General features: G+C 51.5%; 1 protein-coding gene across 1 annotated transcript in view; it reads right to left on the bottom strand.

The window, feature by feature from the left end:
* TMC3 (transmembrane channel like 3) overlaps positions 1-16,264 on the bottom strand; it is a 36,405-nt gene that overhangs the window by 14,180 nt on the left and 5,961 nt on the right. The window contains 9 exon segments of the mRNA XM_039217320.1: positions 477-586; positions 1,434-1,581; positions 3,167-3,210; positions 4,031-4,178; positions 5,760-5,902; positions 6,007-6,105; positions 7,028-7,134; positions 10,073-10,154; positions 15,567-15,642. Coding sequence (XP_039073251.1) covers positions 477-586; positions 1,434-1,581; positions 3,167-3,210; positions 4,031-4,178; positions 5,760-5,902; positions 6,007-6,105; positions 7,028-7,134; positions 10,073-10,154; positions 15,567-15,642 — 957 coding nt within the window.

Genomic DNA, 16,264 nt, shown 5'->3' with positions numbered 1-16,264 from the left:
TGAGAGCAGCCTTGCCCGAAGCTGACGGGCGACCGGCTCCACAGAACGCTGCCAAGGGGCACGAGAGCGGACGCGGAAGCAGGTGTAAAGCGGGGCTGTGACACACCCCCTCTGCCCCCGTCACCAACAGTCCCCGCTCCTGGTCCACCACGTAGACGAGGGCCCTGCCCTCCGGGAGAAGGGGCCCCCAGGGAGACCAGGCGAAGCCGGCACTGGGAATGCATGTGGTTGCCCGTCACCCAGCAGCCTGCACGCTCGGCCTCACTCCCGCTGTCCCGTCCGGCCACCGTCCCGGCGCCGCCCTGTGCACCCCCTCTCCCCCCCCTTTCCCTCCTCCTTCCCCTTTCTCTCCCTGTGCATCCTGCTTTCCTCACGACGCACCCACAGGGATGCTCTGTGCTAAGCTTTAAGGGCAGTGAGCAGCTTGCTCTCGAGGGACGGGGTCCCCCGCGTGGGCGTTCCCACAGGGCCCGCACCTGGCCAGCTGGAAGCGCAGGGTGGTCCGCGGGTGGTACATCTCCAGGGCGGCGATGAGGTCGAAGGCTGACGGCGCTAGCATGGTGACCAGGGACACGACCACACTTACCTGCGGAGACAGCGCGCCGGCCGTGAGCCGCGGTTCCACGGCCCCGCCTCGCCGCCTCGCACCCGGCTCCCGGCCTTCCCCGCGGTCGGTGGGCTCTCGGGGGCGGTGTGGTCCCTACGTGGACACCCTCCGCCAGGTCCCTGCCGATCCGCCGTGCTCGAGAGGCCCTGCCACTTCCTCGTGGGCTGGTCCCTGCTTAGGAACCTTTCAGGAACCTCAGTCCTAAAGGACTAAAGGCTCCGTCCATGAAGCGTCTGACTTCGGCTCAGGTCACGACCTCACGGTTCGTGAGTTCAAACCCCGCGTCGGGCTCTGTGCTGACAGCTCGGAGCCTGGAGCTGCTTCCGAGTCTGTGTCTCCCTCTCTCTCTGCCCCTCCCTGGCTGTGCTCCCTCTCTCTGTCTCAAAACTAAATAAACGTTAACAAAAAGACACATAGAAACAACCTAAGTGTGTAAGAGCTGGCACGCGGTCAACTGTGCCAGGTGCCCCGGACTGCGATTGGGTCATTAAAGCGACTCTGCAGGGAAAGTCAGCGTCTGGAAACGTGTAGGTGAAGAAGCACCGCGCGAGAACAGCAAAGCACAGTCCGCGAGCCCCGAAGGTGAAGGTGAATGAACGCTCGAAGGTGACGTCGACTCAGAACCGCTCCCGACAGAGACCCCAAGCCGTCCGGCCGGGCCGGGTGTGGCCCCGGGAGCTCGGAGTCCTTGCAGTTGGTGCTGGTGGACAGCAGGACGGGTGGTCAGGGAGATGCCCCCGCCCGTCTGCCTCAGGAGCAGCCAGGAAGCGGAGGGCAGGCTGCTCCGCGTCCCCCCCGACGGCGCATGCGGGGAAGGCGCGGGTACCTCGTTCTTCTCCCAGAGCGTCAGCTCCTTCTTCGACTGCTCCAGCTTCTGGGACCGGTCCACCACGAAGTAGATGAGGTAGATGCTTCCGGCGAGCGACAGAAGCACCAAGATGTTGGCAACAACCCTCAGGCACACCGTCACCGCCCTGCGGGGAGAGGCGGCGTGCGGGCGGGGCGCCCGGTTGGCACAGGACCCACCCCTCATCTCCCGAGGGACCACGGACTTATAAATCCGACTTCTAAATCCACCCGCTGCCGTCCGGGGGACTTGAAACAAGTGTCGTGAATACCGCGCAGATTCACGCGGTAGGTGCTTGGCTGTCTCTCCCCCGAGAATGTACGCTCTGAAATGGTTTGCTCTTCCTCACGGTTGTGCCCTCGGCTCCTGAAGCAGCCCCAGTGCGTGAAAACGCCTCCTAGCTCTTTTTTAGATGATGAACAAGGAAGTAAAGAGCAAGCAAGTGCCATGAGATGGAACGGGGTTTACTCTTTCCTTCCTAACTCTGGGGGCAAATTCACTCATTCCAACTGCTTGTATATATATTTTTAATGTTTATTTATTTTTGAGAAAGAGAGGAGACACAGCATCCGAAGCAGCTCCAGGCTCTGAGCTGTCAGCACAGAGCCCGATGCGGGGCTTGAGCCCACGAACTGTAAGATCATGACCTGAGCTGAAGTCAGATATTCAACCAACTGAGCCACCCCAGGCGTCCCCACCAACTTAACTTAAGGCATCTTCTTCCAACTGTGCGGCCAGTCTTAGCCTGGGTTTCCGCACAAGCAGAGCCTCAGGCAAAGGCCTGTTTGCAAGCACTTCACTTGGGACGTGACCCCAGGAGGTCTGTGCGGGACACGGGAGGGGGCCGGTCGGGGCAGGAATGTGGTGCCCTTGGCCACAGCTCGAGGCAACGGCGGGCCTTCTGAGGCGCTTCTGAGCTGTATCTGAGGAGACACAGGGAAGCTTCTGGCATCAGTCTCGTCCCTACTGGTCAAGGGCAGCTCCCTGGGCGTGGGCCCCCGGGGTGGCCCCCAGCCTCTCCGATTCTTGTGCGTGTGCTCGGTGGGGGCTCGGCGGGCGCCCACACTGCAGCCTCAGAGGGGTCCTGGGGCAGCGAGCAGTGGGTGCCAGTGAGGGGTGTCCCCCTCTCTCTCTGCCCCTCCCTCACTGGTGCTCTGTCTCTCTCGCTCTCAAAAATAAGTAAACATTAAAAACATAAAGTAGTCTTTGCTTAATTTAGAAAACTAGAAATCAGTGCTAAAAATACCTCTTTTATTACCTAAGTAGAAGAAGGCAGTCAGCTTTAGAGCTCTCACCCTGTGGCCTGATTTAAGGAGGGAGGAGCTGCTCCTAAGTACTGCTCCCAACGGTGTATCACGTGACCAGAAGGTCAGATTTACAAAGAAGACGGGTGCCTGGGTGCCTCAGTCGGTCACGCGCCCGAGTCTTGGTTTAAGCTCAGGTCATGACCTTGCAGTTTGTGAGTTTGAGTCCCGCATTGGGCTCCATGCGGACAGTACAGAACCTGCTTGGGACTCTGTCTCCCTCCCCCACTCCCCTCCCCTGCTCTCTCTGTCTCTGTCAAAATAAGTAAATAAAATTTTTTTTTAAAAAAAGTAGGAAGAAGAGCTGCGTGACCGTGTGTGAAAACAAGATGCAGATAGTTGGGCCATTTCTGGACCAAATTAAAATAGCGGATCAGTGAATGAAGCGTGGGGCATCTCCATACATACAGGTTTTTGCTTTTCTTCTTTTCCTGTTCTTCCAGGACGGCCTCCTTTAAAAAGAGACAAACTCGGATTAGAAGTGAAGCGTTCCCGTTAATTGTGAGTCTTTAGAACAATTCATGATAAGAAATGATTATTCAGTATGTGTAACCTCTCTCTGAGATTTTGTTGACTTCAGTGCTTTGTATAATAAGCAGATAAAAATAGAGGGGCGCCTGGGTGGCTCAGTTGGTTAAGCGTCCGACTTTGGCTCAGGTCACGATCTAGCAGTTGGTGGGTTCGAGCCCCACGTCTGGCTCTGTGCTGACAGCTCGGAGCCTGGAGCCTGCCTTGGATTCTGGGTCTCCCTGTCTCTCTGTTCTTCCCCCACTTGCGCTCTGTCTCTCTCTCAAAAATAGATGAACATTAAAAGAAAAAAATATATACAGAGAGAGATGGGGGCTTGGTGAGAGGAGTTGGAAGTTCCAACTCCGTTGGAAATAACGGAATTGCTCCGTTATTTAATAAGTGAAATGATCTAAATGGTTTTTCCCCAAAAGGGGCAGCACTGAGCCACTGGGCTGCTCAGCAGCCCTGAGTCCTGTGAGCTTCTGACTGCATCACAAGCTAGCGCTAAAACTCACATTGCCAACACACGTGGATTCGTTCACGCACAAGTCCCCCGCAGGATACTCGCAATCCCTTATGCAAATTATCAAGAGTACAGCAACTGAAATTTTAGGGGGCGGAATTTTAAAATTAAAATAAGGTGTTTTCAATGTCTTGTCCTGCACTCGTTGCGGAGGACGCCATCCGCAGAGGCCCAGCGGCTCCGCGGTCAAGGTCGGGGGAGCTCTGACGGCCCTCGGCCCCACCGCGCGGCCCACTCACCCTGATGCTGTTCACGATGGCGGCGGTTTTGCTCTCGGCGGCCTCGGGGTTTCCGATGAGGTAATCCCAGGCACAGAACACGCGCCAGCAGAACGTGTAGTTTTCGTTGGAGGCTCTGGCGAGGCTCGTGCGGGAGTTCTTGGCCATCCTGCGAGAGAGGAGGGGGGCCGGGCACGTGAGGCCAGAGTCAGGTGGGCCCCGGCCGCCCCTGCCGCTGGTCCCCACGGAGCCCCGCGGTGACCTGGCGAGCAGCCCCATCGGGTGCAGACAAGGGGGCATGAGCGGGTCCAGCGCCCCTACTGTGCCCCACTCTGGTGGCCGGGAGGTCGCTGACGGCAGCTGTGCCCGGGCGCTGGGCAGTGTGACTGTGAAATCAAAGCCTCCTTCGAGCCGACTCAGTCTTCCTGCAGGCCTGTCCCACCGAGGGGACGTGACCCCACCTCAGGGAGCCTGTGGGGTGCCTCCTGCCCACGATACCCCTTAGATGCATCTGAAAGCAGGAGTCACCGTCCCTCGTCCCCCTGTCTCTGGTTCTAAGCTTTTGCCTGTCCTCTCCCTCCACAGCTCTTGCTCCTGAGTTTGCCCCCATCCTTCTCTGAAACTGTAACATCTAGCAAAGGGCCTGTCTTCCAGGGGGTTCTGGAGAATCCTAGAAGCTGGAAAGCTCCTTGCCAAGTGGAGGCCCCAGGTCACTGTGTGCCTCCTCAGGCTTTTGTCTGTTTGATGGTAATGATGATGGTGATGGTGATGATGATGGTGATGATGGTGATGATGGTGATGATGGTGGTGATGGTGATGATGGTGGTGATGGTGATGATGGTGGTGATGGTGATGATGGTGATGGTGATGATGGTGATGATGATGGTGATGGTGGTGGTGTTGATGGTGGTGGTGGTGATAGTGGTGGTGGTGGTGATGGTGATGATGATGGTCATGATGATGATGGTGATGAAGATGATGATGGCGGTGATGATGGTGATGATCTGTTTTTACCCCTAGCACTCGTACCTGCTCTCAGCTAAGATGCCTCTTGGGGCAGGTGATGAAGACACACAGGTGCACACAAGGCAGATGGAAGTGCCAGGCGAGCCATGCGGGGCAGGGCCAGGCTCTCCCTGGACTACAGCCTGTCAGTCAGTCGGCTGTGTCTCCCTCCAGTGCAGAGGCGGGGGTGTGTGAAGCCTGCAGGCACCTAGCCGTCTTTGGAGCCAACCTGCCCATTTTACTAATGAGGCCCAGGCAGGGAAAGTGAGTGGCTGCAGGTGACACGTGCAAGACCCCTAACCCCCAGCCGCCCCGCCTTCCTCCCACGGCGCCTCCTCTTGGTGACGGACTGGAAGTGCAAACCGCGTCCAGACGCGGATGGGCCTGCCCCTCACCAAACTCGCAGCTCCGTCACAGGCCTACAAATAGCCAACGGAGGATGTTTCGCTTTCTGCAACCTCTGGTCACTTACAGCGTCCTGTTCCCATCTCTGTGACTGCAGTTACTAAGTTGCCTGAGATGACCTTACCTGGTAAGCCTACGTGATTCCTGTCTCTCCAGACCCAACCCAGAACCTGGCACTGGCTGTGGAACAGTGTGGTTAACATGAGCGCATCTCTTTTAGCCTTGGTCTTCCCATCTACAAGGTGGGGTACAGTTGTGCCTCAACTCTACGTGTTAGTGACGAGCCTGAGGTCATGCATGCCACTCTGGGCATGTGTTTGGAAGAACGGAGCAGTCATACTTTTTTAAGAGGACGATGAAGCTGTAAGCAAACACGGCCATGCCCACCAGGAAGTACGCCAGGGGCAGCCGGTAGCCTGCTCTCCCGATCCTTCTCTCCCTGCCGTAGTAGCCGTAGAAGAGGACGGAGTATTGCAGATAACCCTGCACAGAAAGAACACTCCGGGTCATTCCGGCTCCCCAGAGGCAGCCCACTCCGCCCTCCCTCCCTCCCTCGGGAGGAGGGTGTGGCCACGCCTCTGCCTCACCCCCAGGGACCAGACGGTGTCCAGATCTTGGGCAGAAACGACACTCTCCTTGGGGATGGTCTTGCTGTGAGTGCTCCCGAAGGGCTGGCCTGCAATGAGCTGGTGAGAGAGAGCACAATGTTATGGGATCCTGGGGGGGGTGGGGCAGAAGAGAAGGGGTGGCGATCCCCACGGCCGCGAAGGCGCTGCGCCTCTGAGATCTCTGGGGGCTGGGTTTCTGCTTGATTCTTGCTGATGGAGGAGTAGTCCTGGGCGGAGAGACTTGCTCTTTGTTTGCTCGGCCCGCCCGGGTGCTCTGTCTCTGGGCTGGAGGGGGCTTCTCCAGGTGGGTGTTTGAGGTCACAGGGTTTCTTTGATGGCACGGGAAGTAACCCATTTACTCATTTTGTCTGTCACCTCTTTCTGAACAGCCTAAGAACTAGGAAGCGCTTTTGTATTTTTTAAATGGTTGGAAAAGAATTAAAAGAAGAATATATTGTGACACTTAAGAATGATATGGAAGTCAAATTTCAATATCCGTAAATAGAATTCGACTGGGGGCTCCTGGGCGGCCCAGTCCATTAAGCTTCCGACTTTGGCTCAGGTCATGATCTCACGGTTCGTGGGTTCAAGCCCCGCGTCGGGCTCTGTGCTGACTGCCAGCTCAGAGCCTGGAGCCTGTTTCGGAGTCTGTGTCTCCCTCTCTCTCTGACCCTCCCCTGCTCACGCTCTGTCTCTTTCTCTCTCTCTCTCTCAAAAATAAATAAAAATTAAAAAAATTTAAAAAATAGAATTTGACTGGAACACAGTCACACTGTTCACGTGCTGTCTGTGGCCACTTTCACACTGTGGCAGATGGAGGGGTGTGACAGGGGCCACACGGCCTCACAAAGCCTGAGCTATTTACTAGCTGGCCCTTCACAGAAAGTTTGGGTGTCCTGCTTGAACACAAGGGTGATGAGGGCAGTCGCATTATGCAGCCGCTGTTACATCTCTTGTTTGTAACAACTGGCATTTGTATTCCCCTGGGACTAGTTCTTACCTCTGGAATGACGATAAAAGCGCCTGTCATAATCGTGAGCACAATATTAATTCCAAATAACCATCTCAAGAATATGAAGTAGGAGGCAACACCAGATCCAAAATGACCTAAAGAAAGACAAAAAGAGCAGTAAAAACAAAATAAACCAAACCAAACCAAAACAACCCCCCCCAAACAGAAACCACACACAAAAAACCCAAGAAGCAAACAATATAAACAAGATAAACAATATAAAACCCTCACGGTGCCAAATTCTCCATGAGCAACGTTGCAGTTTGTGTATTGGGGGACAGACAAGAAGGCCAGTCAGCCAGTCAGGGTTCCCAGACAAATAGTCATTTACGTGGGTCTGGATGCTCATTAGCATTTCCAGGTATAAGCACAGAAAAAAATCCCTAATTTCATAATTCCCCTAATGACATATTCATCTAAAATACTTCTCAAATACTTGTCAGATTTATAACATTTTAAGTATGTTCAGAAGAATTAGCATCTTTTGAAGGGTGCCTGTGGACTCAGTCAGTTGAGCATCCGACTCTTGATCTCATCTCAGGTCATAATCCCAGGGCTGTGGAATCGATCCTGCATCTGGCTCCGCACGGGGTGTGAAGGCTGCTTGGGATTCTCTCTCTCTCCCCCTCTGGCCCTCTCCCCTGCTCATGCACTCTCTCTCTACAAAAGTAAAAGTTAATAAGCCCAACTCTTTAAAAAAAAAAAGGATCAGCATTTTTAAAGAATTTGACATATATATTTTTCATTTGTTGTGGTTTTGAGAATTTGCAGGATTTTCTTAGAATTCTTTTGTTTTAATTTCAAGATATACAGCAATTTGCTATTAGAGGAAACTGGGTGAAGGAATTACAGAAACTCTTTACAACTTTCCTATATATCTGCAGTTTCCTATATATTTTATTCTAAAAGAAAAGTGTATTCAAAACCAAATTTCTATTAAGAAGATAGGGGAGCACAGAAATTAGATAAAGATGTGTGTGATTTGTTCAATACTTGAAAAAAATCCCTTGAATTTTTATTTCAAATTTAGTTTATGTTGGTCATTATAAACAGGAAAACACAAAACATCACAAAGGAAAAAAAAACATTACCTAGTCTAGGTCACTAAATTAAAATCACTATTAGAGTTTCCAGCAAACTTTTAATGTGATCCTTCATTATTATCCCACATGTATAGACTTTTCGTATAAAATTGGCATCTCTCTACAACATGCATCTTGAGCTATCAATGTTTTATAAGCATTTTCTCATGCGAAAAAAAAAAATACTCTTTCATGAAATAAACTGTATTGCTTCAGCAGCCGAATTTTCCGCAATTTACTTGACCCAGCCCCACTACTGGCCATTTTGGAAGTTTCTGACTTTCCATGGGGTACGGGATTCACTGGCATAAATGAGTCTGTCGTAAATAATTTCTGTCCAAGGTCGGGACACACTGAGGGAGGCTCTCTGGAGAAAGGGGGTGTGGGGGTCAGGGGCGGTCAGGGGAAAGAGCGAGGCAAGGATGTGGTCTTGGCTGGAGTGGCTTCGGCTGGCCCCACGGGACCCTGGAAGGCAAATTGCACAACACGGTGGGTTGGCTCCATTTTGCACGAAGTGCTGGACTTAGTCCATCATCACCTCTGGGCCCTCGGCTGGGGCAGGCGACGGGCGCCCCTGCATCAGGAAGTGCTGGCCCAGGGCGGTTCTCCAGACAGCCGGGGTTGGGGGAGAGAGTAAGGGGGTGGCCGGGGAGAGGGTGGGGGGTGGGGGGTCTGGGTGGCTGTGAGTCATGGCATCAACACCCACCAGCCAAGTCAAGAAATGCGGGTGGGGCCCCGACTTTGTCGGCCTGTGCTGATTTTGTTGTGGCTCTTGTTTTCTCTGGTTGTTAAGGGATGGAAGAGTTTTACCAAGGAGGAGATTTTTGTTACAAATTCTCACGTCCCTCTGGAGATGCCGCGGAGATGCCATCCCAACCAGCAGTCCCGCCCACTGCGCACACACGCGCTAAATTCCACCGAAATACTGAAAATGGACTTTTCTCCATCTGCCGACTTTCTGCTTTGTTGTCTGATGGATGTTCAGTTTCCTTTACAGGTGATTAAATGCAGCCCGATCTTCCCTGATGATTTCCTTCTTCACCTTCACGATTGGACAGGCCTCTGTCCGGATCCATTCTGAGATTGCACGCCCTGTAGCTCGTCATTCTTCTGTGGCTTCTTATTTTATATCTAATAATTAATGGGACCTTGAAGCGGAGGCTCTAACTGTACTCTGTAAGAGTCCCATTTGCTGGTCCAGTATCCTCGGCAGTGCTTTGAGGGCAGTGTGTTTACAGTGTATTTGAACGTTTGGTTGTGCAAGCTCATCTGCATTTCTGTTTAAAAAAGTTTTTATGTTGAGTCTTCTGGATGTTTTTCCTCCGTATACATTTTACGATCATTTTGTTGAGTACAGAAAAAATTGCACTGAGATTTTTACTGGAATTGCTTTAAACTTGTTAAGTGATGTAACAAAAGTCCACACCTTCCAAATATGAAGTCACCCAAGTCTCTCACAAGACTCTTGAACTATGCTGTGGTCCGATTTTACAGTTTCCTCCATTTCGGACTCACTGTTGAGTTTTTTCCTGGTATTGTGTGCTGTGTGTTATATGTGCATTTGTGTGTGTGTGTGTGTGTGTTGTGTGTACATGTTTGTGAATGTGGCTTCTTTATTTTTTAGAATATGTTTTCTAAGTGGCTCCAATCACCCCCAATGAAATGCAGATTTCTGAGGTTTTGTTTGGCAATTGCTCACATCAGCCTCCTAACCTTGTGCAGTTTTTCACTTGATCTTCTGGGTCTGAGTCGGGTCCGAGTCTCGAATGACCTGTGAGCCGCAGCGAATGTGGGGCGGCTGTCGTCTGGGGGAGCGGTAGACAGATGCCTTCCATCTCCACCGTCCCGCGTGCAGTGCGAGGACCGGGACACACAGCCCCTTCTCGGGCCACCCTGTCACTGGGCCACTGCAACCACATCCGCCGCTCCCTCCCTCGAGCGCCCTACTTACTCTCAATTTTCTTTATCCTCATTTCCCAGGGGATGAAGATGACCATGAAGTTACGGGCCATGCGCGCAAACTTCCGCCAGAGCTGAAAAGGAGGGAGCAGGGTTAGAGGGCTTCACATTTGTCAGGATGGAACGACACGGTGATGCTAAGGTCCCTGGCGGGGGAGGGGCTCCCAGACACGCCGTCCGCTACCTCTAAGCATGACGTCACCGGACTTGAGGCAATCCTGGGATGAAAGCAGCCCCTGTCGGCTCCAAGCTCTTGTCAGGGCTGTGGCACCTGCCTCGGGCCCTGAGCTGCGGCGTCCGTATTCAAGTGCATGTGGTCCAGGGTCAAGGCTGCCTTATCCTTCCCGCTCCCACTCTGGGGCCTAAGAACAGTGGAAATCACTTGAGGAATGATTGAGGAATGATGTCCACTCTGGGGCTGGCACCCAGGAGTCCGCACGGCCAACAAACTGTCCTGGTGACCACAACTCCCCCAACTTCGTTTGGGGATGAAGAATCTAGAACGTATCTTGAGCACCAGCCGCGCCCACTGTGTGCCTCCCGCCCGCACCTGTGCTGGCCGCCTGCCCTCTCTCCTGGCAGAGGCTGACAGTGGGGGGATCCGCAAATTTGTCTTGTGTGTTTAAGACCCAAGTGCCAAGAGTTCAAAATCTTCCCCCCCCCCACCCCCCCGCTTCCTCCAAGGAGAATAAAGGACAGTGCGCTCTGACGCCGACTCTGCTCTCTCACGGGATTGGCAGGCCGTCCGTTAACACACAAACAATCTGGGCTTGTGTTGGAAGCAAATGATATCATTGCAGAAAGAAGGGCTCCAAATGCAATTACAGCGCTCCGAGCTCCGAGACAGCGCCCAGCCCTGATGCCGCCGCGCGGTCATGCCGTTCGGGGTGTCTGCGAGGCCAGACGCGTGAAATGAAAATCTGTTCGGAATCTATCAGACGTTGCAATTGTTGTCGGCCTTCTGTTCATGATCAAGACCGGCTCAAACCTGACCACGCCCGCGATGGCTCCACACAGATTCTCTGGAGAGAGAGGCAGACGCTTCTCTGTAAACTTCCCGGCAATCAATACTCTTGTACTGTTCTTCGTACCCCGCCTCGTGCTGCCCTTCTGTTTTCCCCGTGGCTTACGTCCTTTGGCAACGAGGTGGAGACCAAAGCTTTTGCTCTTCTGCCCTCCCAGCAAGCAGAGGTAAGGCACTCACAGAGCCCTGGGCGAGGGTTTGGTGTTGGAAAGCGTCTGGGTCTCTGGCCTCCGGAGTCCTGTGGGGTCAGAGGCGCTGGAGGACCTCAGACCTGGCTTCCAGCCCCAGTCCAATGGCTACCCTACCATGTGCTCCTGGGAAAGGTATTTTCTTTCTTTGGGACTCAGTTGCCTCATCTGTACAAGAGGCAGGAATCGATCAGTGGTATTCAGACCTACTCTTTCAATTTAAATTTTGGTTGAGTTTCGATGAGAATTTCAGTGCATGGAACAGACTAATGCAGAGCAATATTTGTAAATGGGAGACACAAAACCTCCTCCCCCTGCCTCTGGTGCTCATGTGACACAAGTCAGGGGCCCCGAACTCAGCTTCAAGGGCACCAGACCCCGGCGCTGATTCTGACAATCACAGTCTACACTAGCCTTCTAAAGGGGCTTCCTAGAGGTACATGTGATTGAAAAATGTGATTTGTTAATGACCAAGTTTCCATAGGCATGGGAGAAAACACTGGATTCTCTGATGATTTGCACCAAATCTCCGTGGAAAGCCATGAAACTCTGAAATGATTTGAGGCTTTAAGAGCAGAGCAAAAACAAAACAAAGCAAAACCAAGAGCCAGCCTTGGAAGAAATGGGTTTTAATTCTGGGCCTGGGTTACTGAGTTTGGTACGACTCAGGACCAAATAAGCTCATCCTTCCCTCTTTGGAAAGACTTGTAAGTACCCCTGGAATAAGTGTGCTCTAACAGCATGCATTGCAGTTTGTGAAAAATGTATTCATTGAGAGCATGTCCTGAGCACCCGTCTCTGCTTCTACCACCGTGGGTGCAAGTGGACAAGACACGTAAGATGTCAGCTGGCCCAGAGCTCGCATCCAGGTAGAGAGAAGGCAATAAACAAGGCAACACCACTGTGGACATGGTCCCTTAGCACCGGAGGAGAAAGCTCTTTTAAACAAAGGGGGCAGGAAAGGTCTATCTGCAGAGGTCAAACTGGAGCTGACACTGGAATAAAAAGAAATCCATATTTCAAAAAATAATAAATTGGTAGAGGAGCTCTCTAGAAGGGGAGGATGATAAGCAATCTGCGAATTAGCACATGCTGGCATTTTACAGCAGAGAATGGAAGAGGGGGAGGGGGCCCAGTAGGCAGACAATGGCCCGGTCAGGTGGGTCATGGGAAGGAGTGAGATTTAACTCTGAGTGTAATGAATGCATATCTATCTATCTATCCATCCATCCATCCACCCATCCATCCATTTATCTCTCTCTCTCTCTGTGTGTTTAAATAAGGGACAGCAGGCACAGTCACTGTTTCCAGAGTGGCCCTTGCCCCTGCGTGGAGGGGAGTGGGTTACGGGGGGATGTGTGTGGGGGAAGCAGGACCTGCCAGGAGCCAATCAGCCACCTACCAGCACAGGCAGGTGCTAAATCATGCTGTGAAGGCTCTTGGGAAGGTGACCTCCCTTGTTGGTATCGCATGAAAAAACGATGGACGTAGAATATTAGAACCAGAAGGAATTTGAGAATCACACGTGCAAACCGAAGTCGGAGCAGGGAAGCAACGGCAGAGAGAACGGTGTGTCCTGCCTCCTGCGGCAACGGCTTCTTGGTCCTGTGGCCTCACCCGCTCGGACCTTGCTTTGCTTCTGTAAGAAACACGGACGCGTGCTGGTGCTAAAGGCAGGCTGCCTGTGAGGAGACTCAGGGGGAGACCCAGGAGAAGGATGCAGGGGGAGACCCAGGTGAAGAAGACGCAGGTGGAGACCCAGGTGAAGAAGACGCAGGTGGAGACCCAGGTGAAGAAGACGCAGGTGGAGACCCAGGTGAAGGAGACGCAGGTGGAGACGGAGGGGGCTCCACAGGATTACCTGTGTTCTGCCGCCGTGATTCCCAGGTCAGCACAGAGCGGCAGCCCCTGTGAGGGTGACCGGCTCTCAGAGCCAGGAGTCACAGAGAACGTACTATTTGGAAAACAGTCACACCCTCATTGGACGAACCAAGGGCTATGACCAGATGGCAGCAGGCTAGACGGCTTCCGTTCCTCTACGTGGCAGCAGGAGCAGAGGCTGGTCCTCAGTGGTTGGTATCAAAATTTCCAGTGTAAAAAATTATAGGGGCGCCTGGGTGACTCAGTTAAGCGGCTGACTCTTGATTTTGGTTCAGGCCATGATCTCATGATTGTGAGTTCGAGCCCCACCTTGGGCTCTGTGCTGACAGCTCAGAGCCTGCTTTGGGATTCTCTCTCCCTCTCTGCCCCTCCCCCCCACAAATAAAAAAATAAATATAAAAAGTGGAGGAATGTTGTTCTGAACGGGGAGGGGAGAAACAAAGTGTGAGGTAGACAGGTGGAAAGGTGACTTGTCTCTGACACTTACTGCACCCCCAGAAGGCGGAAGTGGCCCAGTAGGGACAAGATCCCAGGGCCTGGGACAGAGCGTGGCACATGGATTAGACTGAACTGGATTGAACCCCTTTCTGCAGGGCTGTGGCTCCTAGAAATGTGCCACTGAACCCCTTTGGGCAGTCCATCTGGGTGAGGCTGGAAATTCAGGTTCCCTTTCTCATCCTGGAAACCTTGAGTCTAATAAGTCAGCCCACTGTCGAATTATACCTTTAATCCTTACCGATATTGCTGTGATAAAAGATGTAGTGCTTTTCAGTCTTATGTGTGTTACAGGTTGTCTGACTAGGACCTTCTAGTATTTTCCAAGTGTCTTCCCAGAGCGCTGCATGCCGTCTGTTTAGGGAAAATGAGGGAGCTGGGCAACACATATGGTTAGTGTTAAGAAGTTAATTTTGTTTAATGTCTTTATTGCAGAAGCTCCATCATAGCGTGGCAGGCAGAAGCATTCAGGGGTAATCTGGGTCCGAGGAACAGATCAGCGTTTTCCGGCGTAGTCCGTGGAAAATAAGAAGGAAGCTAAGGCAGAGCCTTGAGGATCCTTTGAGACTTGATAATTTTTCAATTAAGTGAAATTTATGACCAGCTTTAAACTTCATTAAGAATTTTGTTTGTTTCACAGAACCTAAAAAGAGTGTATTTGTCAGCCCTAGGCTGCTAAAATACAGCAAACTTTTAAAAAATCCAATATTGGCAAGGATATTATGAAAACAGTAAAACTTGTCATGTATGGCAAGATGAACTCTCAAGGGTTTTGGAAAATAGTTGGTTAATATTTAGCAAGAGCCGGGGCACCTGGAGGGCTCAGCGGTTGAGTGTCTAACTCTTGATTTTAACTCAGGTCATGATCACATGGTTTGTGAGTTCAAGCCCCGCACTGAGCCCTATGCTGTCAGTGAGAAGCCTGCTTGGGATTCTCTCTCTCCCTCTCTCTCTGTCCCTTCCCCGCTCACACACTCTTTTTTCTCTCTCAAAATAAATAAATAAACTATAGGGAAAAAATACCTATCAAGAACCAAAAACAAGTTTTATTTTTTTCTACCATAATTATAGTTCTGGCATTTATCCTAGGAAAGGAATTTTAAAAGGTAGAAAAAGCAACATGTGCAAAGATATTCTTTGCAGGATTGTTAATAATAATGAAAAATTACAGACAATTTAAATATTCACCAGGAGACAAATAACTAATTAGGTTAATGTACTTATCTGTCACGGGAAACAATATGTGTAAAAAGTTCATAGCAACACAGGAAAATCCTTGTGTTATGGGTTTAAGAGAAAATAGAAGCAAGACAACAATGTTTGCATATTGTGATCACTCTGTGTGAAAATTATAGATCCAGGGACCGAAATGTGAGATTTTTAAAAAGATACTATATAAGAGGAAAATTTTTTTCCTTGTCTTCTAAACATTCATGGAAACGATTGCAATTTCTCTCTAAACAGATCATTTCAATGATATACTAAAGTTTAGCTTTAAGGGGCTGCATGGGAAAAATAACAAACAGGAAACCTAGCACTGAGTTATAAAATAAGCATCGGGATAGATCTATAGCGATTCCATTACAAGACACGCCGTAAATAAAATGCACACGTGTGGGCGTATGGGCGAGAGTAAGTAGGAAAGATGCTAGATCATTCTCTCAAGGGAAGATATCCTTTCTGGGATCAGTTAGGCTTACCCAGGGTCATGTACAAATGGCAAGTGATGGTCAGGGACCGAAGTCAAGTTCTGGAACATGCAGACCCCCAGGCCCCCGCATCGCTCTACCACTGTGGCTGCACACAGCCTGTGTGTGATGGCAAGCACTGTGTCATGTGCCTTCCTGGCCCCAAGGCCACAGGAAGGGGTGGGACCGCCCGTGCGTATGCGCTCTCACCTCTGCACCCGCCGCCTGGTAGCCTCGGGTCCTGGTCAGCCTCCCTTCGAACTTCAGCACAATCTCCTTCGCTCGCCTGAGAGAAGAGAAACGTGACAGTGAGCACAGTTTTAGCACAGCTGGAATGTTGGCAAAATGTGTGAACCTGTGACAGCAACAGGTGACAAACGTGAGGAACAAGGCGCCGTGGCAAGGAGCCGGCTCTGAGAATGTGCAAACCGTTCATTTCCTGACCTCCAGCAGCCAGAAGGCTCCCTTAACAAATATTTTCTGGAAACATTACAAATCAAAACCACACTGAGATACCATCTCACGCCGGTCAGAGTGGCTACAATGAGCAAATCAGAGAACTCTAGATGCTGGCGAGGATGTGGAGAAAAGGGCACCCTCTCCTACACTGCTGGTGGGAATGTAAGCTGGTGCAACCCCTCTGGAAAACAGTGTGGAGGTTCCTCAAAACATTAACAACAGAACTCCCCTAAGACCCAGCAATAGCACTGCTAGGAATTTACCCAAGGGACACAGGAGCGCTGATGCATAGGGGCACGTGGACCCCAATGTTCACAGCAGCACTCTCCACAATAGCCAAATCATGGAAAGAGCCTAAGTGTCCATCAACGGACGAATGGATTAAGATGTGGCTTATCTATACCATGGACTACTACATGGCAATGAGAAAGAATGAAATCTGGCCATGT

Source organism: Hyaena hyaena, unplaced genomic scaffold, assembly GCF_003009895.1.
Source record: "Hyaena hyaena isolate Hyena2069 unplaced genomic scaffold, ASM300989v1 scaffold_13, whole genome shotgun sequence".
Taxonomy (NCBI): Eukaryota; Metazoa; Chordata; class Mammalia; order Carnivora; family Hyaenidae; genus Hyaena; species Hyaena hyaena.
This window is presented reverse-complemented; position numbering and strand designations above follow the sequence as displayed.